The 22931-nt window shown below is 34.2% G+C and overlaps 3 protein-coding genes across 3 annotated transcripts; 2 read left to right on the top strand and 1 right to left on the bottom strand.

Annotated features, from left to right (window-relative positions):
- Nucleotides 1-3374: 3374 nt before the first annotated feature.
- LOC134261139 (uncharacterized) lies at nucleotides 3375-6341 on the bottom strand. Its single transcript, XM_062743597.1, has 4 exons — nucleotides 6111-6341; nucleotides 5679-5827; nucleotides 5200-5309; nucleotides 3375-4300 (listed from the first exon to the last, which is right to left on the bottom strand). The coding sequence occupies exons 1-4, from the start codon at nucleotides 6309-6311 to the stop codon at nucleotides 3375-3377; spliced, it is 1386 nt and encodes a 461-aa protein (XP_062599581.1). The 5' UTR covers nucleotides 6312-6341.
- Nucleotides 6342-10963: 4622 nt separating this feature from the next.
- LOC134261140 (uncharacterized) lies at nucleotides 10964-16174 on the top strand. The gene is made up of 4 exons (XM_062743598.1): nucleotides 10964-10988; nucleotides 12042-12527; nucleotides 15386-15634; nucleotides 16038-16174. The coding sequence occupies exons 1-4, from the start codon at nucleotides 10964-10966 to the stop codon at nucleotides 16172-16174; spliced, it is 897 nt and encodes a 298-aa protein (XP_062599582.1).
- LOC134261142 (probable serine/threonine-protein kinase pats1) lies at nucleotides 16013-21584 on the top strand. Its single transcript, XM_062743601.1, has 3 exons — nucleotides 16013-16357; nucleotides 18073-18200; nucleotides 20208-21584. Exons 1-3 carry the CDS (start codon nucleotides 16180-16182, stop codon nucleotides 21429-21431), a joined length of 1530 nt encoding a protein of 509 aa, XP_062599585.1. The 5' UTR covers nucleotides 16013-16179; the 3' UTR covers nucleotides 21432-21584.
- Nucleotides 21585-22931: the final 1347 nt, after the last annotated feature.

Below are 22931 nucleotides of genomic sequence, written 5' to 3'. Positions count from 1 at the left end.
ATGATCTGCTATTAATTCGATGCACTGTTCTGGTACATTTATCTCTATTTCAAGCACAGTAATTGACAGAGTTATGCCCCTTGCACTTAGAAAAATTCCATACTTTTGCAGTTTCCGTTCATTTTCTTCGGAGAGATTTCACATAATGAAATGGAATTTAGTGTACAGATAAGTCAGATGAATATATAGGTCAACTTCTGTTTTGGGTACGATCGCACCATAAATGACAGAATTAAGCCCCTTGGACTTAGAAAAATTTCATATTTTTGCAGTTTCCCTTCATTTTCTTTCGAGAGGTCGCACATATTGAAATGGAATTAAGTATACAGATTAGTCAGATTAATATCTAGGTTAAGTTCTGTTTTTGGTACGATCGCACCATAATTGACAGAGTTATGCCCCTTGGACTTGGAAAAATTCCAATTAAATGCAGTTCCCGTTCATTTTCATTGGAGAGGTTGCACATATTGAAATGGAATTTAGTAAACAATTAGTCAGATGATTAATATCTAGTTCAAGATATGTTTTGGGTATGATCACACCATTTTTGACAGAGTTATACTTATGGACCAATTTGTGGGGGAGGGGGGCATAAGTGTTTTACAAACATCTCTTGTAAGCTCTTCTGAGCCAAAGGCTCAAAGAGCTAATTCTATGGCCATTTGTTCGTCGTGCGGTGTGCGTTAACTTTTTAGAATATGGGCCATAACTCAAGAACCCCTTGGCCAATCAGTGTCAAATTTGTCACAGGGTATCCTTGGCCCAAGAGCTACCATTTATACTAAAATAAGGGTTGGGACCCTAAAACAAGGGGGGATAATCAGTAAAACAAAACCAAAAGTACTGGTTGCTAATAAATCTTCTTCTCCAGAACCACCGGGCAGATTTTCACCAAACTTACATACAAGGACGAGGATATGTTGAAGATTAAATATTGTTCAAGGCATGACCCTGGGGCAAAGGGCGTGGTCTCAAGGTTACTTTAAAGTTTACCTAAATTTACAATTAATGAAAATGTTTATATTTTGTTTACTATAAAGACTAGGATCACCAAATCTTGTAAGTTGATGCATCTTAGGACTTCACATCATGTTAACTCAAAAGTCACGATGACCTACTTTTTAAATTTTGCGATTATTTGTTTTCAAATTGATTTGAAGGCATATTTTGGACACTTTAAGGCCTATGATCATCAAACTTAGTCAGTTGATGCATCTTGGGCCCTTGAACAAGGTAAACTTAAAAGTAGGTCACCATGACCTACATTTTGAACTTTATGACCTATCCTTTTCAAAACATTTTATCTCATTATTTCAGGCACTGAAAGGGTAAGAATCATCAAATTTTGTAAGTTGCTACATCTTGGAACCTAAAAACATATTAAAGAAAAAGTAGGTCACCATGACCTACTTTTAGAATTTTACAGGCATTTGTTTTCAAATTGTTTAAAAGGCATATTTTGATTACCTTCAAACCTACGATCATCAAACTTGGTCAGGCGATGCATCTTGGGACTCTGAAAAATGTTGACCAAAATGTAGGTCACGGTGACCTACTTTTGACATTTTATGGCTATATAAAAGGATCTTAGGTATTTATTGGCTTAGAATCATCAAACTTTGTAAGTTGATGCATCTTGGGTTTTCGAAGAGTGATGACCAAAAATTCATAGTTCCGACTTGTCTTCCGTAGCTCCGCCCACCTTAGCTACCGTTACCAAGTCCCACATTATGGCGATGCAGGCTGCATCATCTTCGGTGGCGACCGACAGTTTAAAGTTAATTCCAGACGATTTCTGTGTGAAATACCTACCCAACAATTCAAAATTATCAGATAAAGTTTTACAGAAGGGTTTGAATTATTTTACCCAAGGGTATATCCATAATATTAAGATTTTCAGTTTGGATAACTCCGTACAAGTCGCTGCAAGATGCTGGAGGTCGATGAGAAAAAATCAATCGCCGCACCAACTTAGTTTGGAAATTAAAAATTTAATAAATGCGATAACCGAGTCTCAGTGCTCCTGTAAAGTTGGGTATGTGTATACATCACCCAAATATTTTCGTATTTATTAAGAAAATCTTGTTATTTATCATGGTTACGTTAGGCCAAGGCCCATCGGAATGTAAACATTGGTGACCCAATTAATTTTCACAGATATGTTGACGTGATAAATAATCAACTGCATGGTTCAGGATTTTTATTAAATGATATAAAATGAATAAATTCAGTCAAAATACACAATAGGTATTATATAGACAAACTTCTTCATTTCCTAGGCCTAGCCAAATTCCTTTGAAGTTGGTAATTTATTTATTACTGATAATTTGATTCGTTACCTTATGAGTCTGATTAGAAATATTTTTTTTAAATCGTCAGACATGCTGACAATTGGTTTTATGAAGCTTAAGAATGTTCCATTTTCTTCCACTTTGCTATTTGAAATTTAGGTTTAACTTTTCCTTGTAGTTTAAATGGTCACTGTTCCCATGTAGTTGGTCTAATAAAGAGTCTGCAGGGGTTCAAACTCCATAATTTTTCAAATGTGCCTGAACAACAAAGTTGTACAAGCATCCCACAGCAGTGGCATGTGCCCAGGGGCTCAAAGATCAAGCCTGTCCCTATTAATCATGTGGTGGTAGCAAGACCAACTGAATCAAGAAAAAGAAAACCTGTGACATGCCAGTTAGACTTAAATGAAGAGTATGTGAAAAGACAAAGACTTTTTTCTTTTGGAAATAAAACCATTATATTTAATAATACAGTATTCTTCATGGCTACAATTTCGTACAAATTTAAGCTCAGATTTTTTAATTGATCAGTCATAATAACAATAATAATGTACAAAAAAATCACAACTTGAAAAAATATTAATTCATACGTCATATTTTAATATCAGTCTACCCAAAGTGTCCAAAAATGACATACTGCAGCTGAGTTCACTAAAAGGAACCCCTCTGGAATATACTGTGTCTGCAGATCACCCATTAGTAAACACCCCCCTTGGTGATGTGCAGATAGGCTCAATATTGTCATATCAGGTACATGTTTACAATAACCACAATAAATATTTAAATATAAATGCAGTTGGAAAATTTGCTAATAATTTTAAATGATGTATATAAATTATCCGCATCACAAGTTAAATGCCAAAGTCAATGATATGTGTCAATACACTGAAATGCTTAACTCGTAAAAAAAGTAGACTATTTACCATGTTTACTGTCTGTTACAAACACATCATGAAATAGTGTCAAGTGACAACATACAGACCAAATTTTGTTAATGTTTTTAAATAATGATGTAGGAATGCGAACAGAAAGCATTTTGTAAGTTTTAACCTTTGCGATAAGTCTTTCAATGTGCACACGATGCTAAGCAATCTTCTCAGTAAGCACAGTGTCTGAAACTGACATCTGGCATGTTGAAGAAGCCATTGGTGGAATATTCAATACCAAATTTAAATTACTTAATTCCTCTCTAATAGTAAACCCTTTATCAGCCATAATAGCATCCCCATCTTTTACATAACCTTTTAATTTTAGTGATTCAAGAACGTTGTAAAATCCAGACTGTTCACAAATTTGTTTATCTGATATACATCCTGTAAACAATTCGGATGCAAAAATCACTGAACCATTTGGATCACAACCAGTTAAAGCTTTCAAAGTAGTACTAGACTTATAATCACTGTAAAGCTGACTTTGCAAACCAAGTGCACATGGTGCTTGTGTTCTAAATTCAGTACCATCAATAATTACCAAAGTAGTGGGGTAATCATTTTTAAAATCTTTAGGCATGTTATTAATAATAACATCACGATGAGGCCAAATACAAAGTTGGCCCAACTTATAATACATCAATGAAATCCAAGTATTAAATATAATTCCAGATGACTGCAGTGATAGTTTGAACCTAACTGACAAATCTTTCAAACCAAAGTTATGTCTCAGTCTACATAAAGTTAAAAAGAGTCCATCTTGCAGTGACAACTTTTTAATGTCTTTTCGACCTTTTTCATAATTTACTGAGGATTCATCTGAAACTAAAAATGCTAAGAGACCAGCAAATCTTATATATACAATGCCAGTGTAATATTTAAACAAATTCTTCAATTTTCCCTCTCTTCTTATCACTTCGTCGACTCCAAATGATGGCTTCTGATCCTCAGATGATAGTTTGTCTTTAAGTTCCTTTATTTCCTCTTTCAGAGTGCAGATTGTAGCTTCGTACTGCGTCTCTTTTTCTCTTAACATGTGTAGCTCTGTGGCCATTGCAAACATCTCAATTGGAGAAATCCCTAGAATGATAGAAGATAAATTTTAATCATATACTTACTAAGACTTATTTCAGTTTAATACATAGTGGAGTTTTTTTTCAGACAAATAACATTAAGGAGGTTGAGCCACCCATGTCGGATGGTTGTGGCAATACTGATATATTCCACCCAGCCCCAGTACCATTGCCACAAGAGTATATAGATTTGAATATGAAATACAAAGATTGTGATCCCATTAAAATTGAATTGTATACAAGAGAACAAAGTGATTCAGCACAATGGTACAATGAAAGAAAGAATCGTTTGACTGCATCTAATTTTGGGAAAATTTTGCAAAGAAAGTCGACCCCTAATGACAAGTTTCTGGGAAGCATATTTAACACTAAAAAGATTTCCGCTCCATCCTTAGAATACGGTAAAATCCACGAAAAGGATGCAAAGTCTAGATACTTAAAAGACTTTCCAGCTAGGCACATCCACACCTGTGGGCTAGTTATTAACAAGGAGTTTGCCTTTTTAGGGGCAACTCCGGATGGTAAGGTGTGTGACAATGGTCACTGCGGTCTGATTGAAATTAAATGTCCATATTCTGCTAGGAATATGACAATTGCGGAAGCATGCGGGAATGTGCGAGATTTCTTTTTGTGTAAAAACAATGAAATCACATTGAAAAAAACTCATGCACATTATGCACAAATTCAGGGCCAACTCATGATCACAGGTTGTGCATTTTGTGATTTTGTTGTTTTCACACAGAAAGATATCTTTGTGGAGAGAATACAGCCTGACCTTCCATTTATGACCACTATGCTGGAAAAGTTGTGTGTTTTTTTCAAAACCTACGCAAAGCCGTTTCTTGCTAAACAAACAGTACAAAATTAAGTTAAGGTAGCCTAACTTGGAAACTTTTGAATGCTTACAAGGTTCTTCTGTTTGTACAGATATGTTGCTACTACTGTTGATGTTGTTTGACGTTTCAGTTTCTGTTGTTGAGTTCACATCTTCTCCATGTTCTTCTATATCTGTTGTACTATAAAAAATTAAAAAAAATATGTAGGAAGAAAGATTCTGCTTCTAGCATGTAATGTCCACAATCAACTAGCTGATTATAATGGCAAATGTAGTGTGCATGAAGTTACAAAAATTAAAAAAATTAAAATAATAATCATAGATTATGGTACGTGATCACCTGAGACCTAAGGTCTCTGGTGTATTTGCAGCGACTATCTCTGATGGTATGTTTTTTCACTCTTTGATGGTACGAGGGAAATCACTTTTACAGGATGGTATTTGGTAGGCTTTACAATGAATATGTTGTGATCGACGTAATGATGGAATTAGTCAATTTGTTGGTCATTACCTCCCCAAACCTCAAATTTGTCAATTTGTGGGTTTTTACCTTAGAATTCTTTTTTTCTTTGACACTGGGTTACTCTCAGCGTATGTGCTAGACCGTTTGCGAAGTGGCCTGGTCGGTCGAACAGCTGATCCATCAGCTTGTAATGGGTCAGGAAATTCCACAGTTGGTCCATTACCTCCCACGAAATGCTGTAAATAATTCAATAACATTGGCCTCAAACCTTACGGTGTTTTAAAATTTATTACATAGTAAGCATTAACAACACTTAAACACATAAATATCAATTACCATCTCTTGCAATATGAATAACAGCCCATTTTTTTTATTACAAAGATGTGTAAAATCGATGCATCCCGAATTTGTACGGTATGCAGGTATGGTATATTCCTAAGTTCTGAGGTTTTATACAACTAATAAATTAAGACTCAGTGTGCACAACAGTCATAAACATTAAATTATCACCAGCTGTACCTTTGAACAAACAGCTTTGTGTTTGTTTATTCTCTGAATGTTCAACTGTTCGTGTGGACGTCCGCAAGCCTTGATCCACCGAAGACATTTCTGGAGATTAGTTTTCGGTTTTGGGAACAAAATAAGCTTAACACCGTTCTGTAACCTCTCAGGATATCTCTCATCAACATTACAGGTTCCCCACGCACACCGCAATACCATTTTTTAACAAAAACTTAAACTTCCCACAACTTGTCAAAGGTTTGTTTGTGGGACAACATGGCGGCCGATCGAAGCGCTTCTGTGACTAATTATACGGAACAATCTGATTGGCTAATAAAATAAGTTTGATTGACGTGTCGGAACTATGAATTAAGTCACAGTGACCTACTTTCGACATTTTATGGCTATATTTAAGTATCTCTGGTACTTATTGGCTTAGAATCATCAAACTTTGTCAGTTGATGCATCTTCGGTTTTCGGATAGTGACAATCAAAAATTAGGTCACAGTGACCTACTTTTGACATTTCATGGTAATATCTAAATATCTCTAGTACTTATTGGTTTAGAATCATCATACTTTATCAATTGATGCATCTTTGGTTTTCGGAGAATATCGACCAAAAGTAGGTCATGGTGACCTACTTTTGAATATATCAGGTATTTATTGGCTTAGAATTATCAAACATGGTCAGCAGATGCATCTTGGGACTCTAAAAAATGTCAACAAAAATGTAGGTCATGATGACCTACTTTCAACATTTTATGGCTATATTTAAGTATTCTCCATGCAGTGTTATTGGGTTAGAATCATCATACTTGGTCAGTTGATGCATCTTGGGTTTCTGGAGAATGTCGACCAAAAAGTAGGTCACAGTGACCTACTTTTTGACATTTCATGGCTATATTTATGTATCTCTAGTACTTATCGATTTAGAATCATACTTTGTCAGTTGATGCATCATGGATATTCGGAGAATGTCGACCTAAAATTAGGTCATGGAGACCTACTTTTGAATATCTCAGGTAATTATTGGCTTAGAATTATCAAACTTGGTCAGCAGATGCATCTTGGGACTCTTAAAAATGTCAACCAAAATTTAGGTCACAATGACCTACTTTCGACATTTTATGGCTATATTTAAGTATATCTGGTACTTATTAGTTAAGAATCATCAAACTTTGTCAGTTGATGCATCTTGGGTTTTCTGAGAATGTTGACCAAAGAGTAAGGCACAGTGACATACTTTTGAATATCCCAGGTATTTATTGGCTTAGAATTATCAAACTTTGTCACTTGATGCATTTTTTGATTTCCAAGAATGTTGACCAAAAAGGAGTTCTAATTGGGTAAGAATCATAAAACTTTGTCAGGTGATGCAACTTGGGTCTTTAATAGGATACTTAGGGTTAGAGGCTTCAAATACAAGTGATAGTTTGTACAATTTATCAGAAGAGCGATTCAAGGCCCTTGTGCCTCTTGTTCTAAATAAGGATCCAGTGTTTGGCCTCTAATCCAAAGTTTCATAGGTGTCTGTGAATTCTGTGAGCACAAAGGTCTCCTTATCAATGCCTCAACAAAGCTGTTTAAATGCTGCTGAATTTTTGGCTTGTATGTTTTGTTCATTTGTTATATCTAACAAAGCATTATCCTCCATCTAAGTAAACAGTTGATAATAATAGGATGTGCATCCAGTCCACAACTCACACCACAATCTCTCTATTCTGAAAAAGTAGAAACCTCTGTACTTGTCTTTTTAAATTGAGTCAAAAAATAGGAAATAATTCAAGGAGTGAAAGAAAGATGCTTATTTTTCTAAAACATTTAATGTCCATGTTCTTATAGTAGATTTGCATTAAACAGGGTGAACATGTCTCCTAGCTGGATGATTGAAAGAGTTCTCGAGTCATATGATAATTAAAATGATTAGTGAAATTCGTGAATGAAAAGTGAGATAAGTGATATGCCCCATTCTTGTAAAATGTACTATTCTCAAGTCAATTCAGATCCATGCAGAAATCATAAGTAGGTAAATGTTTTAGTTCACCCTAGCAGAAACAAGTGAGCTTTTCTGATCATATTTTTGTCCGGCATCTACAGTGCTAGCTTCACTGGCTGATTGAGAGGAGCTAGGGCCAAGGCCCCCTTTTCATATCCAAAATAAAAAAATCAGAATTCCTGGATCCGCCACTGAGCTAGCTGTTTGTAAACTTTTCCCAGTTTTGATTTCTTTTCAAGAGCCACTTGTCAAATTTCTACCAAACTTGACACAAAGTTAAGTATCATTGGATATAGGGGATTGAAGTTTTGTTCAAATGAAGTGCAATGTCCGCATTCAAGGGAAGACAACTACAAATTAATGAAACTAGAGGTACTGTGAGCAATGAGCTTTCTAAACGATACCACCTGCCTCCCTTATGAAAATATAACAGCTAGCAGTGTCTTGCTGTGGAAAACCCAAAATATGTGTCGAATCAAAAAGTAAAATAAGAGGTGCACAATGGTAATATGTAAAGTTAATTCTAGAGTTGCTGTGAGCGATGAACTCACTAAATGATACCCCGACCTCTCATATGAATGTAATGGCAGTGTCTATGTATTGCTATGGGAACCCCAAAATAAGTGTCGGATCTTAAAGTAAAATACCAGTAGCAGGTGCACAATGACAATATGTAACAAAGATTCTGTGAAAGTTTCAAATTTCAATCAAATTCATTCATTCAGTTGTATGAGAGGAGTTGCATAAAACTTATAAGAGAGGCAAAAGCGTAATGGACGGACGGACAGACAGATGGACGGCTAGACATACAGACGGACGAACATACAGATTACTATGTACACTCCCGCTTGAAAAAGCGGAGGGTATACATTAAAGATTCAGTGAAAGTTTCATTAAATTTCACTCAGTGGTATAAGAGGAGTTGCAGATAAGGGATGGGTAACACTGCCCCAAAGCGTAACAGACAGACGGGCATTCCGATTACTATATATACATGTATCTTCCCGCTTTTCAAGCAGGAGTTGGGGTTTATAAATAAAGCTACTGCAAGGTGCTGTCACAGGCAACTGAATAAGCAAAATATTGAAAAATTCAAACCTTGCGTATTAACATGTATATATAGAGGGGGTAGAATTTTTCGATATTTGGTTTATTTAGAGACTTGATAAAAATTTAGGTGCCTGTGCTGCTTTAAATAGCTACGTAGGTCGAAATAGTCTTTGAACTGGACCTGACAAAGAAGAAATGTGGCAGTTTTTGTTAGAATAATATACTGGAGTGTTAATGAATCGCCATAATATGAAGTTCTCACACTTAAGGATTGCAATCCCTAATGGGACCAAATTCTCTACCCTTAAATGTACGTCAAGTACACAATACTCTGATATTATATTAAAGCATTTTATAGTGTAAAAGGATTGCCCATGAGAAATTTTCAAAAAGTTCATTAATTAAGGAGTAGTTAATTAACAAACATTGTGTTGAAGTCTATGGGGAAAAGCGTTTTTTTCAATATAAAAATTTGAATAATTTGAATATCAATAAATCCTGTGGTGGAAAGATTCATTGACATATTAAAAATAGAATGATAATTGAAAACAATTTTTTTATCGGCTAATTTTTTTTAAATTGATTTTTTTGTTAATTAAAAAAAGGGGAGATAACTCTTTCCAAAATTCAAGGTCATGAATTAGGACACATCCCACTAAACATACTTATAGTAATAAATGGGAACTATGTCTAAATAGACTGAGTATTGAATGCCTACATATCTTTCATGTTTTCAATTCATTGAATTTCTTCCTATTAGGGATTGAAGACCTTAATAATGACATCCATGCATCACAGTCACAACAATATGCTATGTGACCGAATTATCTCTATGGTCAATTATAAACACACAGGAAGACAAACTTGGTTATGATAAACAAATTGTTTGAAACTCTTCATAAAAAGATGATATTAATTTCCTACGGTATAAATTCTTCCAGTCCTTGCTCCCCCCAAAAAAATTACCTCAGTCTTTCAGTCTTTAAAAAGTCCGGGAAAATACTCATTAGTTCCGAAGGAACGTATAATTAAACTGGTCCTCACAATCTATTCTATAGTCCGTTTCCCAAAAGATTCGATGTCGAGAGCGCCCTCTGTCGTCATAATGATGTACAGTGAACGAATGAAGAAATACGAATGTCGAACTAAGATCACCAGATACTAATTTCCGCAACTCAGAACAATGTATACGGATAACAAATTACAAGTTATATTTTTTCATTGAATAAATAATGCATTCACTCGTAGCGCATCTACACAGACATTATCTCCCATTTACATGTAATGCTTTTTGATCAACGAATATACGGAAATGTATCACAAATGTCAAAAAAAAGGATTTACAGTTTTACAATTACATTAAACAAAAAACGCATTTAGTAACAATAAATACATAATTACATAGATAGAATATTGAACCCTTTAGCTTTCCATAGTATGGAAGGGTGCTGCTTGTTGCAATTGCCTGGTCTCTGGGACAGTCTGACACTTAAATAGAAGCATGCTACATTTCCAAAATAATGAAGTTTGACATTGTCAACATGTGAACTGGTATACAGTTTGTAGCCATTGTCCTATTTTTATAGTTTCAAACGTGGGGGGTCCCACCCTACACGAAGAAGCTACACCATAACATCTCCTTTCTCTATGTCAGGTAATGTTTTCAAATCTGATGACCATTCATCGGCAGTAATATCCTTAATGTGTGGTAACACAACTTTATTTACTGTTCGGCGTTGCACGTCGAAAGCACCAAATTCATTATTGTTTACCTCCAGATCTTCTAAATTGATTTCTACCGCCAATTTACATAGTTTAATAAGATGTCTCTTCAGGTAGATGGAACATGTAATATCCTTCGTTGATAAAAAATGCTTTAGATCAGGTACTTGCCAGGAATCGAAATCGTTCAGCGGCGTTGATGTCATTTTTCTGTAAACCGGAAGTGAGTATGCCTAACAATTGACACAAACAAAGCATACAACCCAGATCGGATACGTATCTTGGAAGTTTTGTATTAGGAATTAGGAACATATGGTGGGATGTTTTAAAATTATTCTTCTCAAGAACCACTGTGCCAGGAAAACGGAAACTTATAGGGAAATATCCTCAGGTAATGTATATTCAAGTTTGTTTAAATCATCACCCCCGGAGGTAGGGCGTGGCAAAAATAGCCGATTAAAGTTTTACATAGAAATATATAGGAAAATTCTTTTAAAATCTTCTTCTCAAGAATGAAAAAGCCATAATTCATCAAATTTATATGGAGGCATCCTCAGGTAGTGTAGATTCAAGATTGTTCAAATCATGACCCTCTCAGGCCAGTGCGGGGCCAAAATAGCCATCCAAAGTTTTACATAGAAATATATAAGAAAATTCTTTAAAAATCCTCTTTTCAAGAATAGCAAAGCCACGATTGGTCATGGGACTATACTTTTGGATTAAAACTTTTCAATAATAAACTAAATTCGACTTTTTCCTAGCAACAGTGCTCAGGTGAGCAATGTGGCCCATGGGCCTCTTGTTAATAGAAACTACCGAATATCTAGTAAAAGTTTCTATCCATTTATGATATAAAATGGCGGAAAAAACACAAGGGCTTAAGACATATGGATTAATCTCGGCTTCCATCAAACTCTCAAATGTATCAAATTAACACCGAACACGATCATCACAAATTGAACAGAAAACAAAACCCCTAGTAAAATGATTTTAAAATTGCATACAAGGCAGGATACGAAACAATATCTTCTTATATTCACTTCAGATTTTATATCTATTTTACGGATAAAACAAAATTTAAAATGTAGCGAAAGAATTGTTAAATGTTATGAGATAAAATATCTTGACTAGTCTTAAGTATATTTTGGTCTGTTTATTAATAAATCCTTTCTTTATTAGGTACATACCATACCTATCCACCAGATGTCCGATGTCTATTGTATTGCTTACTGTTAACTGACAGATATCAGGTGAAGCTCAATGAACTGTCAGAAAACAGTATAAAAGACAAAATCAGAGACAGATATTTCCCTGATATTTATGATGACGGTTCAGTAGATCTTCCTGATGAAATCACAGAAACATGCGACGGTGTGATAACCTTTATATCCGACGACATCCGACATGACGTCATGTACGCCTTTGTTACGGAGTGTCTGGTGGAGGACAGTGATTTGGAGTTTTTCCTGACCACGGCGTCACGTGACGTGATCTCAAAATACTGCCGGTCCTGGGGTTATGAGAGGAGTGAGGGAGAGAGATGTCTGTATGTACCGTACGAGCCGAAGAAGATGTACGACCTCTTCATAGACAAACTACAGCTGGACATCATCACACACTGTACTGTGTCTGACTGGGGGGTTCATGGCAGGATCAGTACACGTTGTAAGTATTTATTTAGCATAGTTATGAACTATTTGCTAAAAAAAGGAAGTAGTGACATATAGCAAATATGATACTTGCTTTGGAAATAATCGTGGATTATAATCGTTATATATTTATAGACTTCTTAACTGTTTTGTGTATCATTGATTACTTTGTTTAATCATATTAACTAAATGAGATATTTAAATATATTTATTATACTCCTTCTGATTTTTTCCAATAAAATCAATTGATTAAATATGAACAATTCCCCAGAAAGCGATGTGCATTGGCTAATTATCGTGTGTTAGATTTTGTTGGTTTTTTTTAAGCTAATCCCTACGTCTAAAGCCAGTCATGCTAATTTGCGGTTATCCAGAATCCTCTAGCTAGTTTTTCATAAATATAAATTGTGATTTTATTCAGTTAAGAGAATAATTATAAGTTATCTGTAATTGAATAATTTTTTGATAAAAGGTGATCTTTAAAATTTAAATTTGTGTTATAATAAAACAGTATATCATTGAGGAAGTTAGCAATATTCCAGTGTCCCAAGACCAGGACTTTTTCCCTTCTTGTTAACTCCCTCAATAATATACTTTAACTGTATAATAATATGAATTTTTATTATTGAGTTTAAGGATAGTTTTTTATGCCCCCGTAATCGAAGGTACGAGGGTATATAGTATATATCCAGTCCGTCCGTCTGTCTGTCTGCAAAAGTTTAACATTGCCCATAACTTTTGAGCGATTTTCTTGTTTTACATGTGTAAAACATTTTTACATATTTTTTTATATAAACTTAAGTCTTTGTATAATTCTGTTAGAATTTGGGTTAATTTACAATAATTTTATGATATAAACTCTAGTTGTGTACTTTGGGGGGGGGGGGGGGTATGGAAAATATTTCATTCTCCAAGTCTTAGAAGAACAGTTCAAGAATTATTAAATTCACTATTCTGAAACTGACATGGTGTTTAGTCTCCTTCATAGAAAATAATTATATGTATCATATGTCCTTAATTCAAAAGGCTAAGAATTGAAGGTTTTCGTATTTTAAATGTACCGAAAGAATTATTGACTGATAAATCTAATAGCGTAAAAGCATGAAACTGAGTTAAATTCAGATATTTCAAACACGGTCTCGGAATAAACAAGTAACAACTTTTGAACAAGCTTGCCTGACTAAATCAATCAATATGTGCATGAGCAATGATAAACCTTTGGGCAATACTTTTATGGGTATAAAATGTATCCTTAAGTTATATTTTCAACTTGTGTAAAAAAAAATTCTGATTTTATTTAACTTGTACAAGAATCATCTCTACACTTCATACCAAAGAGTTGTTATACTGTGTTTGTGTGTGTAAGGGTGTGTATGTGTGTGTGTGTGTGTTTGGGGGGGATTCTGCAAGTGGGTTGATCTGCCCTTGGATGTAAATTGATTTAAAGTACATTGTAACACCTATTATGTAATACACATATTGTTGGAGTGTATTTTTACCACTGAAGTAAACAGCAGTAATGTGTGTTCATTTTTTTATGCCCACGTAAACGAAGTTTGGGGGGTATATAGTTTTTCTCATGTACGTCCTTCTGTCTAGCTGTCTCTCTGTCTGTTTGTCCGCAAAAACCTTGCCCATAACTTTTCATGTAGTGGAGCCATGACTTTCATATTTGTGTATTCCTTGTGACAAGAACTTTCTATGGGTACAATCAAATTTGACCTTTTGACCTTGACCTTGGAGTTTGACCCACTTTTACACAAAATTTCAATCTTTTACTTTTGTCATATCTTTTGAACAGTAGATACCAGGACTTTTATACTTTATATATGTATTTTTTCAGGCAAGACCTTTCATTGAGTACCAACGACTTTGACTTTTTTATCTTGATCTTGGAGATTTCCGTGCTTTTGAAAAAAACTTTAACATTAGCCATAACTTTTGAACAGTAAGGGCTAGGGTTTTCATACTTCACATATGTAATCCATGTGAGAAGACGCTTCTACGGATACCAAGAACTTTGACCCGTTGACCTTGACCTTGTAATTTGACCTTCTTTTCAAATACAACCTTCAACATAATTTTTGAAGGGTTAGAACTAGGGCTTTCATACCTCACAATTTTAGATTAATATTAATACTGAAAACAACAAGATCATGTTTCATAAATCTGTTGGAAAGTAATCAACAAAGATACATGTATATCTCGCATACAATATTGATAGAGAAAAAATATATATGTCGATACACATTCTGTCCCATTCTGTTTAAATTACACTTTTTAGGTTCATTGTAACTCTTAGATAAAATAAATGTTGAAAATATTCATTATATCGAAATATTAGGTGATATAAAGAAAATAAAAAAAAAACACACAAAATTTAGAAGGAAATCAAAATTTGGAAGCTCACAAGCGACTAAATTGGTCGCGAATTAGAGTCCTGCAGGATACGGGTTTTCTCCTATTTTTTCTTCCTTTTCCTGGGTTATCTTTTTTGTTCGCTCTTGCAATTGTAACTCTAATGCTATTTAGCCTTTATCATATCACCTTATAAAGACGTAAAATAATTAAACATTCTCAACTGATCCCAATCAGAAAGCAAATAACAGTGATGCGTAGGAACTTTCTACCCTCATATATTGAAAAAGTATGTCAGAATTGTATATAAATACATACACATGTAGATTTTCATGCTCAAGTATTGAACAGAACATTATGTTTCCTTTTAGTCTATCCAATCGTGTTTATTTTTTATTGAAATGTAGAACAACGCTCATTGCATCAAATTTTAGAGAGAAATAAGGTATTGTTAATAACTATTGCTACTAAAAACAAATAAAGATACATTGTATACAATTTTGAATTTTTATCTAGTAAACATACCGGAAGAAATTTTGAAGTGGGATTTGAGTGCCAGAGAAAGATTTGTTGAGAGTCTCCGCCAAGGAACATTGACAATGTTCCGTGCACGAGGTATGGTTGTGGGATGCGCAGGCGCAGGTAAAACAACTCTTCTTAGAAAGCTTCAAAGAAGATGCACAGAACAAAATCAACCTACAAAGACAACAATAGGTCTTGAGGTCCATGAAAATTTGTTTGAAATAAAAGATGGCACTTTATATGGTATTTCTTTTTTTTTTTTTACATATGAACAGTTTCACATTAGATTTCAACTAATTCTAGACAACATGCATATACATATACACTGCTGAATTTTTTTTACAAATGCGCTTAAAGTCATTATAATCTAGTTTGCTTTCATGAATAATGGATTCACAATACTGTAAATCACTAAATTTTCGCGACACCTTATTTTTGCGAGATAGTCATTGATTCTTGGTAGGTGAGACATTTTGTTCACGAAATTTGGTTATTACTCAATATAATCAAATTATTAGAATAATATATTGGATTTTCGCAAGCACGCTGTCTCGCGTAATTACTCGAAAAAGTTCTCGTTAATTAAAAGTTATATTCAGTATTAATTAATTTTTCCCTGATTGTTTTGAATCTAATCAGATTTCAGTGATAATGCTGAAGATTCTGGTGTTAATTCTGAAGATTCTAATGCTCCTGTTGCAAAATACTTCCGGCTTAAGAAGGAGGAAGAAGGAAAAGTTAACAAAGGCATTCTCCACCACAGCAGCCGTGGAACAAAGCTGATCAGTATGACAGACTTTGCTGGACAAGTAGCTTATTACGCATGTCACCAGGTTTACCTGTCACGGAGAGCGTTTTATATCGTGGTTATCGACATATCCAAGGGTCTAGAAGAAGAAGTTAGACATTATGACACTGATCGCCATAACCCAGAAGAGTCCTTGTTCCATTCCTGGAAATACAAAGGTCAGTTTAAATAAAAACAATGTTTTCTTTCTTTTAAATTGTACACACCAGTGAATGTTTCATCCATACTTTTTTACACGTACAACCCTAAAATTCACATCATAACATTAAAAAATCGTTTGAATAAAATCGGCAAATTGATACAGTTACATTTATAGGGCATTTTAGGCTTTGTACATGACAATTATATTTACTCTTTTGTTTTATCGACTTAATACATGTATAGATAATAGATTTATCTTACGATACTAAGGCTAAACTCAATAATATGTTTAGAGAAACGCAATCCACTTGTTAAATTACAAGTCAACATACCGTTTTTATCAAAATAAATTGTAGGTTACATGTACTGAAAATAAAAAGGTAAAGACAAAATAAAGTAACAAATTTTAGGTAAGCTTGTGTATTTTTGAACTTTTCAAAAAGACAGAGATAAAAGTATGCCCCGATTTCACCAATAAAAATATGATTTCAGTGCAAATTAAATCATCCATGATAATCCTGTGATTGAATAACTCTTCATGATTTCCAAATATGTAATGATTGACGATTTTCGTCAACAAAAAACTTTTTTTTAAAATACGTCTCAGATTGACTGCGAGTTTGAACTGTTCAAAGGTTTTCTTTGTTTAGAGTCTGGGGACAATTTGAGATTAAGAAATTAAAAACAAACACAAATTGAAAATCGATAAATAGTTATATCATAATTAACTCTTGTAGTATCGGCATCATTTTCTTCAGTTGTTATATACTAAATGAATCTTCTTAAATGAAGATAAAAAAATTCTTTCGTTTTGGTTAAATGTTGTATTTCCCCCTTTTATATGTGTGTTTTTTTTATGGAAAGAAAATATTTCGACTTTAGGGTAGATGATAAACAAAGAAAAAACTTGGAATTGCCTTTACGTTCAACATGACTAATTACATTTTTATGTCTCACTTAAATATGAAATTAACTTCTGAAGATAAATGTTCATAAACCACAATTAAGGTTGTTTTTGGACCCTATCAAGACATTTTTAGCTCATGCAAATGAATATATTTGAAAGGCATGAGAATGATGAAAAATAAAACTGAAGTGAATTACAGATAACCAGCACTTATCTTTCCATCAGGGGTAAGATCTTACGCACATGGTTGAGTCTATTCACAGCAATTTCAAAGAAATTATCCCGTGGGGATCCGGGTTAGAATAGGTCCTCAGTACCCCCTTGCTTGTCGTAAAAGGCGACTAAATGGGGCGGTCCTTCGGATGAGACCGTGCAAACCGAGGCCCCATGTCGCAGCAGGTGTGGCACGATAAAGACCCCTCCCTGCTCAATGGCCCTGAGTGCCGAGCATGGGCCCAAATTTGCAGCCCTTCACCGGCAATGGTGACGTCTCCATATCAATGAAATATTCTGGAGAGGGACGTTAAACAGTATACAATCAATTAATCAATCAAAGAAATTATGCCAATCTAGTACACCAATTTTATGTAGGGAAAATCAGTAGAGAAATAATGAAACTGTATAACACATGAAATAAAGATATGTTGTATGTATTAACTCCTTTAGTCATTAGTAAACAAGTAAAGTAATTCTACAAAAACTGTTATAATCAGGTCAGTGTCCTAATGAGCAAAACTAAATATAAGTATATATCATACGTTCGTAGTCGTTTCGATGTTGGCGGTAAGCTCAATTCATACATTCATATGTTATTTGATTTTTCAGACTATTTTCATTTCTGGTTGCAATCTATACAGACATACTGTGATGTCGGAAACACAATCCAGGAAAGCACGGAAGCAAGAACCAGTTTTTATCCTGTTATTATTGTTGCTTCTCACGCGGACAAAGTGGTAAGAAAACATTACAAATCCTTCAAAATTATTGACACATGAATGGGTTAGCTGATGCTCAATTAATAGTTGTTTCATTATGTAGCACTATCATATTGAAGAATTTGTCCGTTTAAAAATCATGACAAAAAGATCCAGGTGGGTACATGTATAACCGGTTGAAGATGATGCTCATTTCTCGCTCGCACTTACATGTAGTCCCTTTCTGTTTTTAAAGATCTATGTTTGCCCTGCTAACAATTTTATCACACTCTAAAGGCCCTGTCACACCAAGCTGCGTTCACACGGAGTCATTGCAGCGTTGTTAAACATTTAAAATCGCCGTGGAATCGCAGGAAAATTGCACAAATTTCTGTAAAATTTTCAAAATATGAAGATGTCACGGCGTTCCTACGGCGACAGACGCGATTCTACGGCGATCTCGTTGTGTTCTACTAAGTCCCACGGAGATCTCTCGGCGATTGACTGCGCTTCCGTGGAGTTTTCATGGCGCGTTAGGAGTTTTCACCTCGTGTTCACGGCGTTCTCACTGCGCTGGCTGCATTCACTATACGTTCACAATGCGTTCTGAACTCATTGATATATATTCAGAAGGAATGTAAAACATTTTTGTTTAGATTCAAGTTACATAATGAAAAAGACTTCTCATCATGCCAAGGAAGATTCTAAAGGAATCACAGTCTAGTTAGTATATTATACTAGGGCATCAACAATTATAGTGGGAAACATGGGATAATTTGCATAACGGGCTAAGCCTGTTGGCGTCAGACACAAAGACAGATGCGCACGAGATTTTCATGCATATTAGGCCTCATTAGCTCCTGACCTATCAACCTGCCCAATTTGCATTCCGGTAGAATTATCAAGAAATCAACTCTGCTAAATTTCAAAGAGTTATCACAGAGAGAAAAATTAGAAATGGAATTATTTAATAAATTAAATTATTCTATTTAAATAGTTAAGTACTGAATTATTAATTGTTTTATGATTAAACTCCCTTTTTTCAATTTTATCGGTTCAGATGTGTTGTTAGATTTTCTTTTATTCGATTATGAATGTAAAAAAAAAAAAATAAACACATTGAAAAGTTGTTTTTTTTACAAAATCTTTGTGAAACAACAGAACAAGTTCTGGTGAAATTTTCCTTTTTTTCACTTAAATGCTCCTAGTGCAACAAATACGTTGGAATTATTGCTGATCAAATATGATCCCATTGCTCTTGTTTTGTGAGCTGGCTGTCAACGCTCTAACAACGCCGTGAAAGCGCATTGTGATCGCCAACGGATGCTGTAGAAACGCCATGGGAGCGCAATGATCGCAGTGACAACTCTGTGCTGTCGCCGTGTAATCGCAATCGAAAAAAAACTACAAGACAATAAATATCATTCGGAGCGTCATAAAATCGTAATAGAAACGCCGTGACATCTCCAAGGACTCTGCAACATCTCCATGAGGTCTCCGCAGACCTCAGACTAACAGATACCAGCTGCAGACTGTCACTGCTTTCGTGCCGCGATCATGTGCGTCTTCACGGCGTTCGTACGAAGCTGTTGGAGATCTCAACGCGCTGCTACGGCGATCATACTACATTACTTCTGCGTTCTTATCAGACCACGATCAAATCACGAGACTACCGCATCACGTAACAAGTCTAAATGTAAAATCTAATCGTCCTAAGTTTGTAATTATCAACAATAATTACAATTATCTGATTTAGATAATGTCTTACAAAGAATCGCCACCCTGATTATGAATTCATTTTAATTGACAGACATTTGTTGATATTTCCATTGCGAACCTTAACTGTACTGCGTAGTTTCATCCATCAGTTAATTTTGTTTAATAATTCTATTTATCGTTAGAGTGTTGTATTATAGTCCGGTGACCGTTAAGGCCCTTGAGCCTCTTATTTTACTATTAATGGTACTATACTTTTCATTCTATAACTATTCTTATTTCTTTATGCTAACATATTGAAAACACAATTTTAAATTGCTTTTTAAACAGAAAGAGGATTTGCCAAAAGCGTTTTACGAAGAACTGCAGAAGTGCTTATCTGAAAACAAATCTTTGAAACGCCTTATGTCTCCATTCATGTATTTTAATGTCGAATGTCCACCAAATGAATTGTCACCAAAACAACAGAACGCAATTGAATGCCTCAGACAATGTATAGTAAAAACTGTAGAAAGGATGCCACACTGGGGAGAGTTTATTCCTCTGAAATGGGCAAATCTTGAGAAAGTCCTAATTGGAATGAAGAAAAAAGGAAGAAAGGTTATTTCATTACAACAAATAAAAGACTTTAAAAACGTGGATTTACCTAGCGATAAAGATCTTGAAGATGGCCTTCGGTTCTTACACGAAATTGGTCAGATCATTTATTTCGCTGACGAGAAAATGAAGAATGTTATAATTGTTAACGTTCAGTGGTTTGTTGATGGCTTCAAATACATTATAACTGATGAAAAACATTTAGCTAGAATAAAGAGCACAAATAAACTGATTAACACAGGAAGAATTACTGACATTGAATTGACAGACATATGGGAAAATGCTGGAGACAGCCCTTACATGTATATTGAGCATAAAGATGAAATCTTACCATACATGGACAAACTTGGTTTAATGACAGAGATTCAGGACGATCCAAGTGGTAAAACCTATTACATTCCGAGCATGAACAGAACTGAACTTACCGATAACTGTAAAGGTGCAATCAACAAGGGACAGAAAACATCGATTATGCTGTTCCATTTCAAATCATACTTGCCTCACTTTTTCTTCTTTAGGCTGGTAGTTAACAGCTTTAAGAAATGGAAGGCACTTGATATGGAGTTCTTTTGTAAAAATGCAGCATTCTTCATGGTAGCTGATGCTAGCCACTACATTGCAATTGCTGTTAACAAAACTTCAATCCAATTACAGGTTTTTACTGCACATAAAGATATGAATCTACAGTCAGAATGCGTCATACAGATCAGAGATACACTGGAAATTCTAATTAACGACATAACACAAACTTTTCACAGACACATTGAATATGAGAGGGGGTTTTCTTGTACATATATAAACATTACAGATGAGGATGTCAAGTATTTTTTGAAGGAAAGTGAAATTGTAGGAATAAAAACAATTACTGGGAAAGAAGAAAGGCCGTGTCCTAAACATGTTCTCCGAAATCCACATGATATTAACAAATATAAAATGATGCAATTCTGGTTCAATTAAGTCGTTACTATATTTTCATATTCATAAAAATTAAAGAAAGACAGTGGAGAGTCTGTTTACAGAAATAATGCAAACTTTTCACAGAGATATTGATTGATTATAAGATTTGATTTTTCTGTCAAAAAAGAAGAACATTACAGATTAAGATCAAGATTTTTTTTTTTATTGGTGACGATGTGAAAATAAGAACAAGTTCTGGTAAATAGCAAAGGCCTTGTCCAAAGCAAACCATGGATAACATACATCAATTTGACAAACAACGTATACTGAGATTCTAATTCTGAAAAGTAATCATTTTCATTTCTTGCAAAAACAGAAAATTATATTTTATTTGATAAAAATCCTGTTAATGTTCAAGGAACATTTCTTTTATAATTTTGCTGAATATCCTTATGTGTATATCCTTTTGTGTATTTATTTAGAGTTATAATTTCATCTCAGATTTTATTTCTGTTCGCTGATTTTTTATTTCTGTTCGCTATCTCGATATCCTTCATTGAAGCCTTACTTAAATGTCAGGTGTTACCTTTATTTTTCTGTATTTGTAAGTTTATTGCAAATATTTGGAATTAAAATTAAATAAAGATTTTATAGAGTGTCAAACTCATTCACCTTTATTCAAACTAACTCAGGCCGTATTATGAATTCAACAAATGTCATTTTCCTATTACAATGTCATTAAATATGATTAACAGCAAAATTAGATAGTTCTCTTTATCATTTACTGTAAAGTCCAAAAATTTTGTAATGTATACTTAGGACTCAACAACGTTTTCTTGATAAGAATTTTTAAAGATAAATAGCCAAGCGCATTTTTTGATTTGATTGTTCATAATTTTGTCATTATCTGTTAACATAATATAAATGGTACTTGTTAATTGTCAGTAATATGTGCGTGTTCATTATATCAATTTTTTTTTCACTTTGTATATTATTTCTGTAATATAGTAATCAATGTTAATTAAAAACTTTTATTTTGATTTAATACAAGCGAGCTTCATTCATTTAAGGTTCAAGGACACAGAATGGAAGCTAATATTTTCTTTAATTTTTTGTATAATATCATGACTTCATAATATAATATAATATGATATATTAGTATGTTGCTATTGCAAGCATTTCCACACGGAAACAATGAAATATGTACCTTTTCTGGAAATTATTTAAACCACAAATTTCGGGACGCGCTTGATTGAAACACCTTTGCTCTTTCATCAAGCAAACTTTATTCTCAATACTGAAGAAAGGTAATAAATTTGGTTGTGCATTTATAAGAATATTTTCAAACTACTATCCAGAATATACAGTAGAAAAGTGAGAAAACAAAACCAATTCATTAGTATTATGAGTCCGTGGTCAGTGATGTGTTCAGACTTTAACAAACTGAGTACACCCGGTGAAACATTTACATTAACTACAACAGATCGAGCTCGTGTCCTGTTTACCAAAACCAGTTAATGTTTCACAGATGTGTGTTTTTAAGTATACTGTAGAAGCACC

Source organism: Saccostrea cucullata, unplaced genomic scaffold (genome assembly GCF_032062105.1).
Source record: "Saccostrea cucullata isolate Sc308-1 unplaced genomic scaffold, CSIRO_AGI_Scuc_v1 ctg1122, whole genome shotgun sequence".
Lineage (NCBI taxonomy): Eukaryota > Metazoa > Mollusca > Bivalvia > Ostreida > Ostreidae > Saccostrea > Saccostrea cuccullata.
Note: the sequence above shows the minus strand (reverse complement) of the source record. Positions and strands in the feature narration are given on the sequence as shown.